Raw genomic sequence first — 20641 nt, 5'->3', positions numbered from 1 at the left:
AACTAAATTGTAATTAATTATGGGCAAAAGTTAGAACCGCACTAAATGCAACCATTTGTCACCTGCCCACAGATAGAAGCCCTCTATATATGTACACATTCCGATCGGAATCGAACGGGCTTTGCATTTCCATAAATCATTTTAATGAAATTTTCTTCTTTTTTCGTTGGCTGCGATAAGCCAGGGGGCAGAAGAAGGGGGCTTGGGGGCGATATCCCCGCCAAGACATCAAGACATCTCATCTAAGTGGCGCTCGAGTGGCGCTTCAAGGCAAAACCACAAAGGCGACGGCGGCTTTTGTTTGAGGAACTTCCAAGGGGGTTCCGAGTTCGAAGTTCCGAGGGGCGGGGCAGGTTAAACGAGATTCCCCGCTGATGTTCCTTATTCCAAAACTGATGGCGCTGGCGTCTTCATTATCGCTGCGACGGCGGCGGCGACGGCGGCAGTTGATAAAAGTCCGTTCGCTTTTGGCTCACCCAGAAAAACTGGGGCAGGTGTGGCAGAAAGTCGGTGGAAGGGATGGGGAAAGGGCAAGGGCGCAGGGAAATACAGACCAGGAATACCTTGATTCGCTGCTTTTGCCTTTTGTTTCACTCCGGAATGAGATAAGAAACACTCGAAAAAATAAACCACCCCAAGGAATTCCAGAAATCAACGAGTTCTTTTAAAACTGAAACAGTATTGCAATGAATCCAGGAAACAATTCTGATTAAATTTCATGATGACTAATAATGAGCCAAAACATTTTAAAGAACTAATATAGAACTAGGGTCCAACAGAAGTCCGTTTGAAAAAGAAGGTTATAGAACAGTTTTGAACAATATTATTATTCAATTTTCTTTTCTTTTTTTTTCCTTGCTATTGTAAGCCAAAAAATCCCCAAGAAGATAATAAAACTTGATAAACAATAATATGAAATGAATTATGTGCGACTATAAGTGGAATCACCCCCTAACATTCCCCCTTTTTTACTACTTTTATTATTAAATTCTTATTCAATTTAACTTTAGTCCAATTCTAAACCAGAACTGTATCTGAAACTGAGACCCAACAGCGAGCGGATTTTGTTTGTTCATCGATTTGTAGCCGACGATGACGAACTTTTTGTTTTTTTCCGATTCGGGCACCTGTGTGGCATGCACACAATCGCCTGCCCCATTCCTTTCGGTTTTATGCGATCTTTGCTTGTGATTAATTAAGATTGATTGATAAGGTCTGCCCCAAATGGTGTGTGTGCCTGTGCGAGTGAGTGAGTTCCTATCTGTGTTGGTGTGTGTGCGTGTCTATAAAAAGTTTTCGTTTTTGCTTTTATTGGCAAATATCCTGCTGGTAGCACAGAAAGTGAGGTTCGGGGGGTGGTGGGGTGGAGTAAGAGATGCCAACTAAGCGATAACTCGTTTTGGCTTTTCAGGGAAATGAGGGGGGTGGGGGAAGATCTTAACCCAGCGATAGTCGATATATAACCCAAAGCGCGCTGTTCACCCGATAGACAGACGATATATGTACCAATACAACCAGGTGCAACTGTGGTCGAAATAATAGTACTCAAGGTGGTATCTTTGATTCTAGGAACATTGATATAAAATATAATTATACAAAATTATAGAAAATTATAAAAAAATTTAAAAATGTTTTAAAAAGACATGAAGTGGCATAATATCTCTCTTAAAATAATCTATATTTTTTCGTATAACTTTATTTTACAAGTAACAAAGCAACCCCAGCAATTTGACCGCAACTGTAGCCGATACACCTTGGTATAGGTGGGCCCACAGTGTTTGAGAGTGTGTGCATGCCATGGTCATAAAGCAGAAGTTTATGACTCTGTTTGCTCGCATGGCACATTTAGTTATTTAGTCATGGGGCGCCAACTCGATTCCCATTACCATTTTCCGGCATCTCTGGCCCCAAGCAGCCTCATCAATATTAAGCGATACTCAATACCTCTCCATGCGTAATCGTAATCCAACACCCCAATCCCAAATCGAATTATGGAAGGGGCCGGGGCTGGGACCCAAATAAAGTCACAAATATGTGCATAAGTTATGGTCAGGGTCATAAATGAAATCGCATTTGGTATTTTCTCCCTATCTGCTTAAAGTTGGAAACCATGCAGCTTTATAGCGCCCATCACGAGACTTGGATGGATCTCAGTTGGCTTGTAACTGAATCTAAGCGATCCGACAAAAAGTGAATGAAGAGTTAATGAGAATGTAGTAAGTTGATCTTGAGATGGTAATAAAGAAAGGGAAAAGCGAAAGACTATCCTTTCGCTAGTTACTATTCACTTTTCCAATTTGTCACGCGCCGAGCTTTCTCGAATCGATTGATGAATTATTCAGGCATTAATTGTGGTCTGGGATTTGGCTGCTGTCAGCTGAAAAAGAAGCAGGACTTATCATCAAAGAATCCATCAGAGCTATCAGTAAATGGCATCGACCACAGCGACTAGTCACCAGAAATAAACCACAATTTTGCAGACCAAAAATGAACGAGAATATATACGTACAAACATATATTTGTTCTGTATGTTGGAAAAGGGGAACATGGGGGTAAAGGGCGGAGAAATGCGAATCGCAATAAATGTTATCAATCAGGGGCAATCATCATTAAATGTTGCTCGCAGCGAGCCAAATTTGTGGGACGAAAAGAGGAAATCGGAATGAGATACATTGGAAAAAATGTATTAATAATGGATGTTGGTAAATTTAATATACAGCAGCAGAAAAGCTCTCTGAAAATGTGTAATCAAATAATCATACCAAAAATCCTATGTCCAAAGAAAATTTAATTGACAAGTTGATACTGTAAATTGCACCTTCCATATTATGTACATACCTACCCAGACTTTTCCCTCTGTGTTGTGGATTCGATGTGCCGTCTATCTAATTATCCCATTTACCTTCAGCTGCTTATTAGCTTCATGTTCGTTTTTCTTGAGCAACTTGTTCAGATACTCAGCTGCAGCTGCAGGTGGTGATAAGAGTCGATTGATAAGCTGGAACAGCTGAGCTCGCTGCTTAATCTCGGTCGGTGTTTATGAATTCGCGAGAGTTGCACGTGCTATTATGGATAGATATCGCTATCGAACCGCTTCCCTCGGACCCTCTCGCTCGCTCTCCTTTCCCGGGTTATAGTCGGGGGTATGCAGAGCCCATATCGGAGCAGCAGGCGAGTCTGCAGATTCTATATCTCGGACTGGCACACCTGACCCCACCGCCATATCTCCTGCGGCACCACCAACCCCCCTGCCGATTGCGTAATCTAGGTCAGCCAAGTATTTGCCAAACATTCGCGCGTGGTTAAGAGCAACAAGCGAAGTACGCACACAATGAGCTTCGCTTCGGCATCTGCAAGATACAGATACAAATGTATCTGCAGCCAGGCGATATCGTCCCTGGATTTCTGCGCTCCTGTTTCGCCACACACAAGGCAACACACACAAACGCGCTTCGCGGAGTGGAGTGTGTGTGTGCGGAGAGAGCACAGGACGAAAAGGATGCCAAGAGTTTTCATACTCTCTGGTTGGAGCTAGAACTGAGGTGAAACAAGCGTCGTTTATAGTAACATTTGTATTAAATTCCTAAAATAATGGTTAATTTATTGCGAAATATCTTAATGACTTTAAAAGGATTTATAATGAAATTAATTTGGAGCATTTAGGAAGGACTATATTTTATCTATTAAGATCTGTCATAAAAATCGTTAAAAGTAGGTTTATTGCTGGTATATACATACATGGCTAAAATGAATTTGAGTTATCACTGTTACTTTTTGACTACAAGAATCTATTAGCTTGTTTTTATACAAAATATTATCCTTGAAAGTTCTGAATATCAATATATAAATCAAACAATACTTCAGCTAATAACGTAATGATATGGTATATTTATTTTCCTCCTTACCCTTCAAACCCTTTTATGAGGTGGGAGATAGGGTTATGTTTTGAAAGCGAGCTAGTGTTACCACCTGCCTAAAACAGAACTCGAGAACAGGCGCCCGCCCGCCCCTTTAAGATAACATGGACTTTTCGTATAGTTGGTTCACCCCAAAGTGTTCCCCACCCCACTCCTTACACCTGAGTTCCTGTGTGTATTTTTGGTATCGCACACGCAACGAACAGGACCTCTGGACCCTCTAGCCCCCTGAGCACCCCCTTAACCAGCGATATGTAGAACTAGGCCTGGGAGTTCCTACTCCTATTCCCCGTTTTCGGCTCTGCTCTGCTATTTCGGGGCCTTATCTCCACTGCTGCTGCCTGGATGTCGAGCCTCGAATGGCTTGGCACATTCCAAACACAGCGATAAGCAGTGGAACTACCCCTACTATCCATACTATCCAAGCCCCCCACTTTCTGCTCTGGCCACAATGGGAATTTTCCTGGGTCTTTTGGTCCTGCCATCGAGGCCGAAAAATGTTTGTTTATCAGTTTTCATGCAGGCGCCATTTTCACTTCAGTTAATTAAGTAAAGGCGCTAGAGAGGCCAAAGGGGGCGTGTCCTGATAGCGGAAGGGGGCGGGGGCCGTGGCTGAAATCAATTGGTGAATGCATAAAAGCGTCGCCTTTGAATGGGAGGCGAATCATTTCATTTAACAATTTCATTTCATTCAATGCAAAATTGCGCATTTTCCAACACTGAAAGAGCCTTGATTACAAAATGTGGGAGGGGGCAGGGTTGCTGTACAGTAGGGTTGTCAACTGGTTGTCATTGTTTCTGTCCTGCTGCCGCGATTGCTTTATGCTGCTCTGATGCTTCTGGCGTATGGTTAACACCAGTTCCTCTGTGTGGGTGTGTGTGTGTGTGTGTGTGATAAGCAACTGCCTTCAGTGTCCTGTCGCGTCCTTCCCAACCCCCCTCCCTCCCCTCACATCCTCGGGAGCAAAAGCTGGGCGAACTGATAACGACAACGCCACCAACGGCAAGTGAAAATATTCGTGGGCCGCGAGCAGAAAATGAAATTCACTGAATCACCAAGGGGTTGGGTCGCAAAAGTGGGTGGCATCACCTGGCCAGGAACTATCGCGCCCCTCCACACCCCCCGCTTCCGTTCCCGCCCCTTTGTCTGCATTCAGTTTGAGCTTCGCTTATCTCTGCCAGCAGTCGTAGGACAAAACCCTACCATCGCCACCCAATTCCCGCCCAGAGATGCGCTCCTGACATCGGAGGACGGGGGAAATGGGGCAGTTTAAAGGGGGCTGCCCCTGCTAAGATACTGAGAGAAAATACAGTGTATTTACTATTATTAAAATTAAAAATATTGATGTTGAATTATGGATTATTAGCTACCCAATTCTTTAAGGAGAGTAAATTGTATAAGGGTATTACAATTTACCCTCCTTAAAGATAGCCATATCATTTTACTCTAATATAAATACTTTCAGCAAAAGAAGAAGAAATATCGATTATCCGATATTACATTTAAATTACTTTAAATAATATCTTTAAAAACAAATATCATAAAATACTATCCAAGATACTATCCATACTGTAAGGATCCCCAAAAAATTATTAAAAATTATTACCTACCCAATTCTTTGAGAAGTGTAAATTGTAATACCTTTAAATAGCAATATCATTACATCCTAATATAAATATTTCCAGCAAAAGAATCAATACTCCTTAAAGAAAAATAGTGAATATGAAATATCGATAATCCGATTTTTCATTTAAATTACTTTAAGTAATATCTTTAAAAACAAATATCATAAAATACTATCCAAGTAACTATCCATAATCTGAAGTTCCCCAAAACATTCTCAAATATTTTGTATATATATTTTTTAATAGAAAATAATTTTAGATTAAAACTTTGTACTATTTATATTACATCTGTAGTATTATATTCAGTAATGCTCTATCTACAGGTTATAATAAGGATAACCGAATACGAGGCCATCTAAGAAAGTCTGACAACACTTTTTGGTTCAGAGCTAGTATTACATTCGGTAATGTTCTATCTACAGGTTATAATAAGGATAACCGAATACGAGGCCATCTTAGAAAGTCTTTGACAACACTTTTTGGTTCAGTGTGTGTCCCCATCCCTTCCCACCTCGTTCTCTCTCTTTTTTCCCCCTGCGTTTCTCCTTTTCTCTCGTTGGCTGTGTGCACTCCATTTAAAATCTTTTTGCTTATCGCCGCTCGCTGCTCGCCTGATTGATGGCCATAGATAAGACGGCCCAGCCCAGTTTTGGGTGGGACTGCTGCTCCCGACTGTTGTTGTTGTTGCTGTGTTGTGTGTCCTTGTTGTGTGGGAGGTGGTCGGGGGCGGGGTGTTTTGCTGTGGTTGTGTGCATCGCTTCTGTGCTGTTCTGCTGCGTTGCTCCATTTGGCATTGTTTGGTCCCATTAGCGCGGGTGTTATCAGTTCTCCAGCTACTGTTTTCCCTCTCTGTCTCTGCTTCTCTATCTTTCTCCCTTTCCCTGGCCTGCTTTCTCCGCCACAGCCAGCCCACTCCAACCCCCTTTTAACCTCCAGCCCAAACGGAATGGCTGAGTGAGAGTTTTGCGATAAGAATGTAAAATATAAAATATGGCGCTGCCCCCTATCTCGCTCTCGCTTTTTCTGTCGCTTCTGAGGAATGTCCTTTTTGTGGCCGACCTCCCCTGCCCACACTGTGTTGGTATTTTGTCAATTTAATGGCTCGCTCGCTACACTGAGACAAACGCTTTGAGTCACTCCCTCTCGGCACAACTTTCCTTATCAGCTGCGTTGTCCTGCGTGCGCTGGTGTTTTGTTTTTGGTCCTGCCTCCTTGCAGTTTGTCATTTGGCCGGCTGCAGTTCACTGGCCGCAGAGTCGGATGAGGATTTATCATCCTGGAACAGTCACCCAGCTCGCCCAAACACACACACAGCAACCAAACCAGCAACAGGATAAAGGATAAGCGATTTATGTGTGTGCGTGTGCGAGTTTGCTTTAATGAACATGACTTATTTACAACCGGGGTCAAATAAATAGGGCTGCCGAAGTAAAGTTGCATCCTTAAATCGGTAACTTACTGAGTCTTTTAGTATAATTATTTATATCTGCTTCTTAAGGTTTCTTATTCATCACTCAGAGTTCTAGAGATTAAATAAAAAGTTTCTAAACTACTTGCTTCCCCTCAGTTGTACGAGGAAAACAAACCCACACAACTAAAAGCACAACTCCCTCCATAAGTAATTTGTAATTTACGAAAATTGTTATTATCCTTGAAAGTTGAACCTTGAACTCCCCCCTTTGGACGGGTCATTTACTACGCAGGACAAATGCTTTTTTATTTGACCACAACTTTCGCTGATGGGAATCTCTCTCTGAGTTCCCTGAATGGAGGGGCGAACGATGATGAGTCCTCTTTGGGCCTTCGGGGCACACAGGACATAAACTGTTATGATTTTTATGGTGCGACCCAAAAACAATTTTCGGGCATGAGTCAGAGACTCGAGACAATTCCTCCTGTGCCCCTGATATCTTTCCTTTTAACCCACCACACATATGGAAGACACGAACAGGAAGAGGAGGCAAGGAAGCAGGAGCAGTCAACAATGGGAACTGGGAAGGAGCACCAGGAATGGAATGCCAGCTGATAAGGCTGCATAGAGCAACATTTCCGATGAGGCCTTCGTCGTCGCCGTTGTCATCTCACATCTGAGCATATTACATGTGGCCTGCATGTGTGCAGGAATCAGAATCGGTAGTGAATCAGGGAAAAGTTGTCTCAGAAACTGTGTGAGCGTAGGGTACATCAACTAAAAGAGGCAGCCGGAACCTTAAAAAGTATCTTTAAGAATCCAAATAAAAAAAAAAAATTATTTTATTAAATAACCAAAAAGAAAGGGTCCTACTTAATATAGCGACCATAAAACCCATGTTTAAGAGCAAAATCCAGTTAAGACTCCCTATATCAAGTCATCACATTTGGAAACCATAACATTTAAATGTGTCTCACCTTGACTTTTTCTTAATGAGAAAGTGTATGGCCGAATTCGTCACAGTCTGCCAAATTGACAGCCATTTCCTAACCAATTGAGCTGATCAAACAGGCACCCAAAAGAGGTATTCCCATTGAAATGAAAGGAAAGAAAGAGAGGAAAAACGCCAGGGTGGCCGTGGGTGCGAGAGAGAGGGCAGGCGTGTAAAATATTTTTATTGCACCTTCCTTTTATGATGGCACTTCCGGCTGCGATAACCGACGTCGTCGTCGGCAGTTCAGCGTCATCGTCATCGTTATCCACTCGAGATCTTTTGACGCACTGTGGAAGCCGTCGACAGGACCAAGGAGGCTGAAAGAAAGAGACGCCCTCTGGGGGCCCGAAAGAGAGGGCGAACGAGAGGTTCGACAGAGACAGACGCACCCTGGCAATTAGCCCGGACTTTGGCGTGTGCTGTATCTGCATCTCTACCTGAATCTGAATGGAATCCGAATCCGAATCCGACTCCGGCCCTCCCACATCGCTCCTTGGACGCGTCATTTGCTCATTTGATGACTGGCGACTGGACCAGAAACGTTTAATGTTTTACAAGCCACTTTCCAGCTCAATTTGCGTATGGCGACAGGGCAAAGATACAGGGACCGGCTGGGAGAAAGAGAGAGAGAGGGGAGACCTCGGCGGCGACGTTGTCTCAATATCGGTTATAGGATCATTGACACTCTTGTCAACGTCCCGCCCTCGTCTCAAAATATCGAAAGTTGCCTTGTACAACAGTGCTGCCTGAAGAACTTAACAGACTATATAAAAAAAAGTTTTTAATAATAAAATAAATTTTATAAGACCTGAAAAATAGAATATGCAGTTCATTTTATTTTCATTAAAATTTTTCGTTTTATTTTTATGACTAAAACTAGGAATACCCAAATAAAAAAAAATGTCATAGGAAGTTTTTAAAAATGTTTAAAATATATCTGTAAAATTTTTATTTGGAAAAATACTAGGTTATTTTGCATATGTATAAGACTAGTTTAGAAAAAAATTCCATTACAAATTTCCATTTCTTAAATGAAATAGTCAACAAAGGTTTCAAAAGGCTTCCTTATACAGGGATATCCTTTGATAATTTGAAACATTATCCTAAATCTTAAGAAAGTGGAAATCATGTTCTCATGTTCAGTTTGTAAACTATTGTAATCTAGCGATTCCAGCTTTTTCCCGACTATTCTTACCCAATTTAGCCGTAAATTGTTGACAGCACCTCAGTTGGCCGGCAGTCCGTAGGCCAAAAAGGGACGCAGACCGCGATTTGGTCGGCGACTTGGGTTTTTATGGCATTCCGGCGTGACTTTCGCCTTCCCATTCAAACGCGAGCGACTCTCTTTTGGTTAAAAATCGAAAATGAGTCGAGCTGCCTGCGGGCTTTGTTTTGCTGCCTTTAACGACGTCAACTTGACGCCGAACTAATTGATGCGATAACTCGTGTTTATCACTCACTTACCCGAGAAGCCGAGAAACCGAGAGGCCGAGAAACCGAGCCTCGCCCCAAGTCGAGGCCCAGTATTCAAAACAGGGCGGCGATGTCGATAGCGTAGAAATATTTTTGAAAGAGCGGCGACAACGACAACCACGTCGACCGAGGAACGTTTCCATTTCCACTCCTTATCGCCCGCCTTGCATTTCTGCTGCCGCTTTATCCAATATTTTAATCTCGCACTTACCAACGGATGACTGGGAAGCCGAAGTCGCAGTCGAAACTCCGCGATAAGGAGTTTTTACGACGGACGCAAAGGGAAGCAGAGGTAGAGCAGGGGTGTCCGTTGAAAAGGGGCTAAGGGGTTGCCCTTGCCAGTGGCACCCGCATAGAGGCGGCTTCCTGATGCATTAAGCATATTTTATGACCACTTAGCAAACTCGAAACTGAAGTGCGGTGGAGTAGCCAAGGCTAGGGCCCAGAAAAGGAGGTCAATAAAACAAATCCACTGGGGTTTGTATTACTCACGGGTATAAATATACATTTCTAGATGAAGATCAGGCACTAGAAAATAAAGGAGCTGCGGCTATAAAAGATTGACGATCTTTGCCGATAAATGACTCACATGCAGGTAGACAGAGATTGATCAAAAAAGTGACTTGTATTTTATGACGGAAACGAAGATATTACTATGAAATGGTAAATTATCAAGTATGGAACTTAGACTTGAAAACAATTTTATGTTTAAAAAACTTTGTTAAGCTCTTAGCCCAACTCTTCTCATCTTAGACAAATTTGGAATTATAAATAATCTCTATATCAATTAGGAAAAATCCAAAATATACCAAAATGTCAAGGATTAAATTAAGTAAACTAATTCATTTTGAACCTTATTTACCCATCTTCACTACGAAAAGGGTGTTTAAATATATCTTTTAAATCTGTTATGACAGATTCCATTTGTAAGCCAGACCTTCCTCTTTCCTTGTCTGTTTTCCACCGATAATAACTCAAACTTCAGCCTGGCTTTCAGTTGAGTTCTTAATCGTGATTTTCAGAAATGTATATTTTGTACTCGAGCTCCACCTCAGCTCGCCATAATTGTGAATTTCGGTGGTGGTGGTGGTGCAGATACGCGGTATGAAATTTAAATCACTTTGATTGATTGCTAGATTAGCCCAGAAAGAGAGAAAGAAAGGGAGAGGGGGAGGCGAGCTGGAAGACAGAGATAAGTGCCCAGGGGGCGGGGTGGGTGGCTTGGTTTGGCTCTGAGGTCGGTGGTTTAGCTCGCACCTTGGCTTATGTTAATTGATTTAATTTCGCTACAATGAAGTCATCGCTTATCTGCCAGACTTCATAAATATGCAGGCTCCAAGGGTGAATTAAAAGTGGGGAGGAAATGGGAAGCGAAACTGTCGGCAGCTCAGCACCTGCTGTGTGGAAAAGAGACAGCAAAAATGGGGGAGAGGGAGACAGACAGAGCCAGCTCAAGGTTGAACAATTTTTGGGTTTTTCGGTGGAAATGAGTTGAGCAACTGAGCAACTCCATTGATTATATAACACTGATCTCCAACCTCTTTTCCGCTATATAGTAATGTGCGAGTTTCGAGTTACAGCAGCAACAGTTTTACACTGGAAAAAATATTATTCAAATAAATATAAATGGGTAAAAGGTTGATACAGGATTGGCTAACAAATCCCATAGTTGCTTTACTGAAGCATAAATGCTTAACCATTCATTAAAACATGAAAACTCATTGAAATCTAAAAGGTTTCTTAAATATGTAGTATTATTTTCCCGTGCAGGTTCGAGGAAGATAAAGTTGGAGGGGGCTAAAAAAACGCAGACGAAAAAACAAAACTTAAGTAGATTTATTTCATGATAAATGTTTTTTTCACAACAACAACAAATGCTGCCTGTGCTAATCTTAACGATGCATCTACCCGAAAAGCGAACGAAATGAAATAAAGCGACGAACGGCGAGAGAGACGGAGATACACGCCCAGAGAGAGACGGCAATAGAGCCAGGCTTCAGCGTAGAAGTAGAAATAACCCCAAAAAATAAGCAACAACTGTGAGTTTGCTTGCTGCTTTTGCTTTTTTATCAGCGTGAGGATCTCTTATCAACTCACTTGCATCTGCGCTCTCAGCGGAGTTTTTTTTCCTTCATTTAAGTGTGTGTGTGTGTGGGGGGGGGGGAGGCAGGGGCATCGAGGTCAGAAGAGGAACAGCAGGAAAGCGGGGGAGTGCCTCCAAGTGCTGCGTCAATCGGAACTGCAGAAAAAACACTGAAAAATTAAGGGGTATGCCATCAGGAAATATCAATATAACAATAATTTCTTCGTTTATTCTTACTAAAAAAATTTACAGAAATATAAAATTATATTAAAATATTTTGAACTGGTTACAATATGAAAGATAAATGAATCCCCAGGTATTAGCAAAATTTCAAATAGCATTTTCAATATTTTCTGTGTAATAATTCACTCATTGTTGCTGCTGCTGTTGTTGTTTTTGCTTCGTATTTTTAGCATATTTTCTTGAAAACGCTTTTTCGATGTAGTGCAATCAGCAGACGTTGATCTGTCGCATTTGTTCATATTTATGTCAATAAATGAGCACGTAACAACAATGACAAACATAGATACACACGCACACACGGAGCTAAGCGTATGAATGTACCAACTTGTAGCAACATAATTGCAAAACAATTGCCACTGCCAAAGTCGAAACGAGATGGCGAATTTTCGGGGGAAAGAGAGAGCGCGAGTGCTGGCGGTTCATCACCCCAACAACGTAGAGCAACAACCAGCAAGAACCAACAGCAACCAGCAGCAACATCAACAACAACCCGAAACAACCGCAGCGGTCGCGTTTATCAAAAACCTTTTGCAGATATTCACGCATGAAGTGTTTATCGCTGCATAAGCTCGAAACAAAAAAAACACCCACAAACTGCTGAAAATATAATCTAACACATAAGCAGGCAAAAAAGGCTAAAGTTGATGGGAATCGCAAGGAATAACGAAAACCGTATACCCTGTACCTAAAATAATAAAAGCAGGGGAGAAAATATCACTTTCCAGAAGTTTCACATTGAGAACTTACTTATTATATCAAATTCAAAGAAACTAGATCAACAGAAAAGATCATATGTCCTGGTACTCAATTTATAAAACTACTGCATACTTTTTGGGGACTAATATTGTTAATTAAGATTAATTTTATAAACATTTTGGAAAGACCTTACTATTTTTTAAATAGGATTAAATATTTTATTGGTAAGAAGTAAACAACTTTTGAATTAAATTACTTTAGTAAAGGAGTCAACGCAATATCAAGATGCTCTACCATTTAAGCGCTAGGTCAAATATGAAATAAAAAGGTTGAAGACTCATCGTTTATCATACTATTTACCCCCGTTTAAGCTCACGTTGATCTAAACTTATGCGTCCCTGAACCTCCATATCTCATGGATATCTAGGGTATTTTTGAAGTCGTGCTGAAAACCTTGGACCCAGGGGCTAACCGAAGGGGGTTGCAAGAGAGTTGGCGGCAAGCGGCACGTTTAATGAATCTAATTAAAAGTCAACAATGGCAAACGAGATAATCGTTGCCAGCAGACAACAGCGAAATCAGCAGGGGGAGGTTGGTGGGCTAGGTTGTTTTGGGTATAGCTGGCTATATATTACGATATCAACTATAACGCATGCGCAACTTGCTGGCAACAGCTGATTACAGAGAGCGAAATGAGAGAAAGAGCGGATGAGCAGGAGAAACCGGGCGATTTTTATCGCTGGGAAAGAAGAAAACGTTTTTTTTTGCATCTGCAAAGTTGCCAGGGAAATGGAAATAAACCAAACGCCGATAGGAATCAGAGGCGGAGGTCGCTCGAGATGTAGATGGGGAGTGCCAGGAAGGAGCGAGAGAAAGAGTAGCAAAGCAACATAAAAATAGATCTACGTCGGGCGATAAGCTCTCGCAAGGAAAACCGAACCGAGAAAACGCCGAACAAAAGCCCCGTGAGCCAAAAGCTGCAGAATGATGATGGAGAGTTGATGGAGATGCAGATAGAAATGGCCATGTGGATGCGGCCGGAGGAGGTGAATGATAACCGATGGGCAGACCTGTGCGAGATCTCACTGTACCGGGAGGAAATACACTTTAATTTGAGCTTATCCAGTTGTATCCCAAAAATTCCAACGTAAAACTTATAAATGAAAACTTAAAAAATAATTATACTCTATAAATATTTTGTTATTCCGAAATACAGTATAAGGTTTTATGTCCTACACAGTATACTTTTAAAATCACCTCTATTTTCAATTTCCAAGCGTGTTCCATACGCCCTTTTTCGCTCAGTGCATTCAGATACAGATACAGAGATACAATTAAACACAAAACGCTTATCACTAAGCAATAATCAGAATTCCATTAGCCGTAGACGCGATATCGCTGAAAAGCATCTCCCTCGCGCACCGACACACACACAGTGCACACCCTCTCCGAATGTATCTTTGTATCTGTATCTGCAGTGGTGTTGGTTGTGTATCCGTTCGCTGCTGGTTGGTTGGCTGCTTGCTTGTTGGTTTTGGTTCTGTTTCTGCGATGTTATCTAAGCGCAGAGCTCGCCGCGCTGCGCCCTTATCAGTGCTTTATCAGTTTTTGTTTCGAATAATTCCGAGGCGAGCGAAGGAAGTCGACCGCAGCAGAGCAGAGCGGAGAGTCCCAGAGTCTCAGAGCTCCAGTCGCAATATCTTATTTCAGTTGCCAGCGGAGCGACGAGCGAGAGAGTTTCTCGGCTGCTGATACGAATCCCATACACAACCCATACCCACAGCCATACCCACACCAGTACGAATCCCAGTTCGAAACCCAAAGATAAACAACTTTTGGCCCGGCATCCCGGCATCAACAAACATCAGCTGTGCTGCGTCGTCATCGTCATCCCATCGCATTGCCACTCGGTTCAGTTCAGTTCGCTCGCTCGGTTGGTATCTGTATCGGTTGTATCTGTATCTCACAGCGGCGCACGAAAATTTCATTACTCACCGCCTCACTCAGCCGGTCGGTCCGAGTATTCAGTTTGCTGTGGAACGCGGAGCAGGCAGCAACCACGAGCGGTACCCGCGGTAGCCAGAAATCCCAAGTCCCAACGGAATGAGAGCCACTATACGATACCATACCAAAACCATAACCATACGATTCGTTCGTCATAACGAAAATTTGAATAATTGTGGTGCAGTGAGTGAGTCAAAGTGAATTCCCACGAGAAGTGACAACATAATTGCCCTTTAAGTACGGCCTAAACCGAAAGCTAAAACATGTGCGAGTGAGAAAGTGAAAGAGCTCGCCAACAACTAAACCTGGATTATCTGCCAAGTGGATTACTATATATAGAAAGAAAACAATGCTCAGTAGCAACTCAAGAGGTGAGAAACATTTAAGTAGAGTTGCGAATGGAACTAAGGGGCTTATGAGTAATGCAGGAAAGGAAGAAACCAAGAAAAGGCATTTACCTTGTGTCACTTTTTATTACTACCCCATGTTATAGGAATCTTAATTGAATTTATTGAAATAATATTCCTGTAAGGAAGTAAATTTAGTCATAAAATAAATATGTATACCCTTTTTTCTGTCAAAAACAAGATATTGCAGCTCAACTGCGTATCGGGTTTAGATGTAAACATATTCATCACTTCCCTAGAAACGATTAGGGTTTCACAAAATGTTTATTTACCCAGAAAAGCACTCTGAATTATACATTTGAGATTAAATTAAAGTTATTCATTAGTTATTGATAAAAGTAAACTTAGAAAATTCTTGGAAATGGACATAGAAACCAGATGGGAGTAATTAGTACCACAAGCATATTTCAACGGATAAGTATCAAGACTAGTCACTTGATAAGGTATTTTAAAGATGTAAATAGCAACTGTGAACTTATATTTACTCATTCGGTAATATTGAGTTTGAGTTGTAAGACTTCAAGAGGAGCTGTTACCGCTTAGTTCCCTCTGGCCCACAATCAACCTGCAAGTCATGTGTGGGTGTACTGCAAAAACGGAAAATCCCGCCAATTGCTATCGAAGCCAGCCTTTGGACCCTGTCGTCCCAAGAGGGGGAGGGGTGGGGTGTGGAATAAGGTCCCAATACCGCCTGTCCGACATGTCCGACACTGTACACTGCTCACTGTAGTCCAAGTCCAAGTCCGCATTTCGCGTCCATGGCAGCCAGCTTTCAGTTGCTTATCAGTCGCCTATCTGCGCTGTGTGGCTTCACATTCATTCCACGGCCTCAGTTTGGCCCGGCTCATATGTATCTGCATCTGTGAGTACGAGTATCTGTATCTGTGTGTATAGCTGCGCTATCTCCGATCTGCGGCGAACGAAGAAGAGGAAGACGGGACAGGGGCCGCAGAGGAGCTGAAATGAAAACGAAGGAATTCTGCGGATTGTTGTTATTATTGTTATTATAATTCCTTGAAGTGAATAATCAGCGAAATATAATCAAAAATGAGAAAAACAACACAAAGAGTAGTGCGATGTACAGAGGGGGGTACTTTATTCTGGGTATACTGGGCACTGGGCACTGGGTACTGGGTACTCTGGGTACTTCGTACTGTAGTTTAATCGAGTGGAGTGAAGGCTTGGACACCGGCCTCGCAACCAACAACAAACCAACTACTGTGCGTAGTTCGTAGCAAACTCAACTTTGCCAACAGAAAAGATGCAAAGATACTGGGCAAAACAGAGAATGGGTGGACAAAAGCAAACAATGCGGCCCTCGCAGCAATTATTATCGCTTTTAAAGTAAAGCCATTTGGCTGGAACTATCTGCGATATATATCAGCAACTATTAGTCGAGACCTTTGGGCGGGAAGTATCCGTGGATTCAGACGCAGTCCTAAAATTGTTTTATGATTATTTTTGAAGAAAATATTTACAATTTCACTGATCCTTGATACAGTATCTTAAAGTATTTCTTCAAATATTTTTACCATATTTAAACCAAACTTTTTAATTCATTTTTTCAGGTGATTGTTCCGATACCACAGAAGAGATGACCGTCGACAGCAGAGGTAAGCCAACTTGAAATACTTGTCTGTATATAAGAAAATCCTCTTCAACGTAGAAAACACATCCTGTCGCCTGTCCGTTGTCCTTTTGTCCGCCGTTCAATCCGCGATAAGTTAGCAGCTTAAACGAAATGGGCCAAAGCCAAAAAATAAATTCTTATCTGTTCGACTGCAGGAAACAGGCGAGTGTCCCTGTCCTTCTCTATCTCTCTGCCCCTATGGCTGTCTCCTTCTGACAGACATAACCCGTTAATGCCCAATAATAAATTCCTCGATGTGTGTAGACCCAGGAATTTTAAACCCGTCCCTGCTGGCTGCTGATATTCTGCCAATAAAAATTTAATCCAGAAAAAAGATGAAGACGAGAGCTCTCTAATTTAATACAATTTTTATCAGTGCAGTGGCACTGCTTCCTGCGGTTTTTGTGATTTTGACACCTCAGACCTTATAAAAACCCTTTCGGGAAAAGAAGGGTGGAGGGTGGCGGCCACAACCCTCGTTTCAGTCACTTCGATGGACTGCAGGAAATGACAACGGGTCACTCTCACTCTATTTACAAGACCCCTTTACCATTATTTTCTAACCCTCCCCTCGGGTGGAATTTTGACTTCACTCCGACATCATTGGCATCAATTTCATATCACTTCATAATCATCAGCAATGTCAACGTCATTGAGACGATGTCTCTGACCCGACCACCCAGCCACCACAACCCTTCTGAAACTTGACTTTCCCAGGAGCGGACTGTGGCTTGAGGTCTTCGAATTGAATGTTTTCAGTAGATAAAGGATGGTAATAAACCTCGAGGATTATCGTAAAGTTTAGACGAGTTTGTTGGAATTGATCTGGGTAGCAGTAGATTGACTACTCTTAACCCAACATTTTCCTAAATATTTCTTATAAAGGACTAGCACAGAAGTAGTTTTTCAACTATTAAACAATTATGCTTGCCACACTTTTATTAAATATCTCTTAGTAAACCATGTTCAAAACAATGAATACCAGATTATCCCAAAATGCATGGGCCAGTTTAATCCGTAATCTAAAACCTTAACTCCGCTCCTGCTCTTTTTTGGCTCGACATTCCGCACCATTTCGCTGCCATCTCGAGCATTCATCATTAATAATCCCCTGAAACTGGCGGCAATTGGAGCAGGGCCTCCCAGCCCACCCCGACCCATCCTCCTCCTGTTTCCCCGCTCCAAATCCAAATCTCAGCCCTTCCACGTGGCCGTTTTTGTGCTGCGTCAGTGAAAGATTTCCAGCTTGCGAACACAGGGCCACAAAAGCCAGATGGGATCGGCATGAGGGACGCGGGGCGAGGGAACCGGGAATCGGGGGGCGGTTGAGTGGCCAGTGGGCGTAACAGTTCGCCTAAAAAGTGGGCGTTTGTCTGGGCTAATCTTTATCTGGCTGTTGACACTCCATGGCGACGCCAAGCGACCGAAGAGTCGAGTTGGCCTGGCCAGTCAGCCAACAACAGACGTGGGGAAAAGCGTGTGGCATTCCTTTGGCCCGGCCAGCCACCCACCTCCCGCCACCCACTGATGTCCCCCACTTTTTTGGCCAACAGATTGCCATTGCCGCACTTGCACTGCCTTGCCTGCCGACCAAATTGGATTAGGCCGCTTTGGTCAACGTTGGTGATGGCTTTCGGGAACCTAAAGTTGGGATGGCTTCAGATACTAAGAATTGAATTATAAGGCTGATCATGGTGGGCAATATAACAGATTTAGGTCCAGAGAGTTTTCTTTAAATTTTTAGTGGATCTATAAGGATCCTGGTGGTTAGGAGTACATGTTATATAATTATTCAATCCTAAAATTACTTGAACATTCATCAACTTGATAATATTCTTCTAAGGTTTTACTAAGGAGTACTAATTTTTGTTGATAAGTCGAGGTATTATACAATTTAAGGAGACACTCTAAATTATTGTGTATGGTATACTAATAAAAAGTTTTCCGGAACGTACTTATGTATCTTTGAATACTTTTTTATTTTTATCCGTAATCTCTTTTTAGGGTATTTCGTCTTCTGTCTAGCAGTGGTTTTGTATCTTGTATGTTTTTCTGGATCCGCCCCTTGATGTTTGTTTGTTTGTGGTGACTCCTGCCGCTGTTTGAATGACCCTCCCCTTCCCTGATTTCCCTTTTCACTTGCTGGCTGTATCTGGTGTATATATATATATGGTGTATCTGGCGATGATGATGATGACGTTGCTCACTTTTGGCGCTCTTCATTTGTTGTTGCCCCTGTGCAATGTACTGTAAGCGCATCTCCCGTCCCTGTGTGAGTGTTAGTATCTGTGTGAGCTCCTGCATGGGTGTGTGTGTGTTTGGTTTTTATCTATGAAATTCATGAATGCTTCGGCTTATCTTGCAGAATTGCATACTTGCAGCCCAGGCTCTCCCCCTTTTGGCCTGGCTTTTTGGTTGGCTGCTCCTCCGGCTGTCGGTTGTTCGGTGTTCGTTGTCTGCTGGCTGTTTGGCTGCCTTCTAATGGCGCTAAGTGGTGACCCCCCACACTCCCCTCTAATGGCATTTTATCTATGGCATAATTTTTTATTATGTCTCCCTCTGTGGCTGTGCTGTTGGCTTAATGACAATCCAGCCAAAGCGAACAGAAAACGAACCACACACAGACAGCGAGTCAAATTGTTAGATAGCTTTTCGGCATGTAATTAATCATTTGACAAGGTTCAAGCTTCGGGGGGCGAGGAGCAAAGTTTCTCTATCTCTTTATATTTTTTTTCCATTTTTTGGGGTTCATGTTCATGCGGGACGCGTTGCAATTGCTGCGGGCCAAAGGCGAGTGCAGCAACAGCACCAACAAAGCATCGACAGCAGCGGTAATCGAAAAAGAAACCATTACACGGCGCCCTTATCAGCTGCGTTCCATCATCAACACACACAATCCTTACCAAGCCATTTTTAGCCCGCTTTCCTTATCCTTACTGGAAAAATATCAAGCATACGACATGTGGGCCGGCAGTAAGTGCACTATAAAACAAGGAAATCGCACAGGTTGTGTGCTTACTATTTTCTCGATTTATGATTGGAAATATAAAGCCCTGAAATGGCACTCTGTTTTTTCCGATCCATAAAGTTGGGGTGACGGGCCATTTCAGAGAGCCAAATATATTTTATACTATTTTAACAATAAATTACCACCGAGCAGAAGTTCCCTTCGGATACGATGAAATATTGAGAGGAAAAGATGTAATACACGGAGAGAAAAGGGAAATGTAAATATAAGTATTACGGTATTTATATACATTTGGGAAGTTTATAAACCATTCACACTAGCAGTTCAGTGTTTCTATGATGTGACATACGCAAATGCTTAGATATACACGTTCCTTAAAATATTTTTGTATGATAAATAAATTATTAAACCCTTAAATTAGAGAACCTGTATTGTGTTTATAGTATATGATATTTTCATTTTCAATTTTCATGATTTTTCCCCGTGTCGGATAGCAGAAACAGCAGCCTCGTAATCCTTTTTGCGGCGCGGCATTTATGAAATGTATTCCCGTCTTATCGGTGGCCACAGATCGCAGCTGTGGTCCTGCTCCTGCTGCCTAAATCCCCTCCTGACCCATGGTCCTTGGACTCCGATGATGATGATGATGAGTTCGACTTGGGGGCTTTGGTCATAAAATGCTCGGCACCAAGTCGAAGGACTTGCCTTGTCCTTGCGGTTGCGCAGACAAAGGAGCCGGGTGGGAAATGGGAAACGGAGGAGAAAGGACCTGGGGTTGGCCTCACTTTTTGCGGTGGCCATAACACCAAACGCAATCCTTTGGATAAATTTTCTTATCTTTGTCGACCAGACGACGATATTATTTTTAATACAACAGCCGAAATTTGTATGTGAGTGTGTGAGTGTGGCTCGTAAATGTGCGTGTGCAAGCGTGGGTGTGAGCGTGTGTGATTTATGCTGTAATTTTTTTATGTATATAGCAAGCATTACAAAGCTCTTTATCATTCTCCCCAAAATAAGGGATTCTGAAAGAAGGGGTTGTTCGAGGGTTTTGGTTAGAATTTGAATTTCGCTTGGGGACGAACTCTTATGACTTGACCTCCGTTTGGGGGTATTTTTAAGATTTAGAGGGATTAGGTTCGTTAGTTCTTGAGTATTTCAAAAGCCCTTAAATCTGGGAAGGATTGCA

The 20641-nt window shown here is 42.4% G+C and overlaps 1 protein-coding gene across 4 annotated transcripts in view; it reads left to right on the top strand.

The window, feature by feature from the left end:
* Positions 1-20641, top strand: part of LOC119546561 (zinc finger protein ush) — a 75367-nt gene that overhangs the window by 42166 nt on the left and 12560 nt on the right. For 2 of the 4 annotated variants that reach the window (XM_037852932.1, XM_037852931.1), the window contains exons 1-2: positions 14484-14818; positions 16423-16467. In XM_037852932.1, coding sequence (XP_037708860.1) covers positions 14797-14818; positions 16423-16467 — 67 coding nt within the window. In that variant the 5' untranslated portion in view covers positions 14484-14796. Of the gene's footprint in view, positions 1-14483; positions 14819-16422; positions 16468-20641 lie in introns of those variants that run through there. The other 2 variants (XM_037852930.1, XM_037852929.1) reach the window with 1 other exon arrangement.

Source organism: Drosophila subpulchrella, chromosome 2L, assembly GCF_014743375.2.
Source record: "Drosophila subpulchrella strain 33 F10 #4 breed RU33 chromosome 2L, RU_Dsub_v1.1 Primary Assembly, whole genome shotgun sequence".
Classification (NCBI taxonomy): Eukaryota; Metazoa; Arthropoda; class Insecta; order Diptera; family Drosophilidae; genus Drosophila; species Drosophila subpulchrella.
The sequence above is the reverse complement of the archived record's forward strand: the minus strand, read 5'-3'. Positions and strand labels throughout refer to the sequence as shown.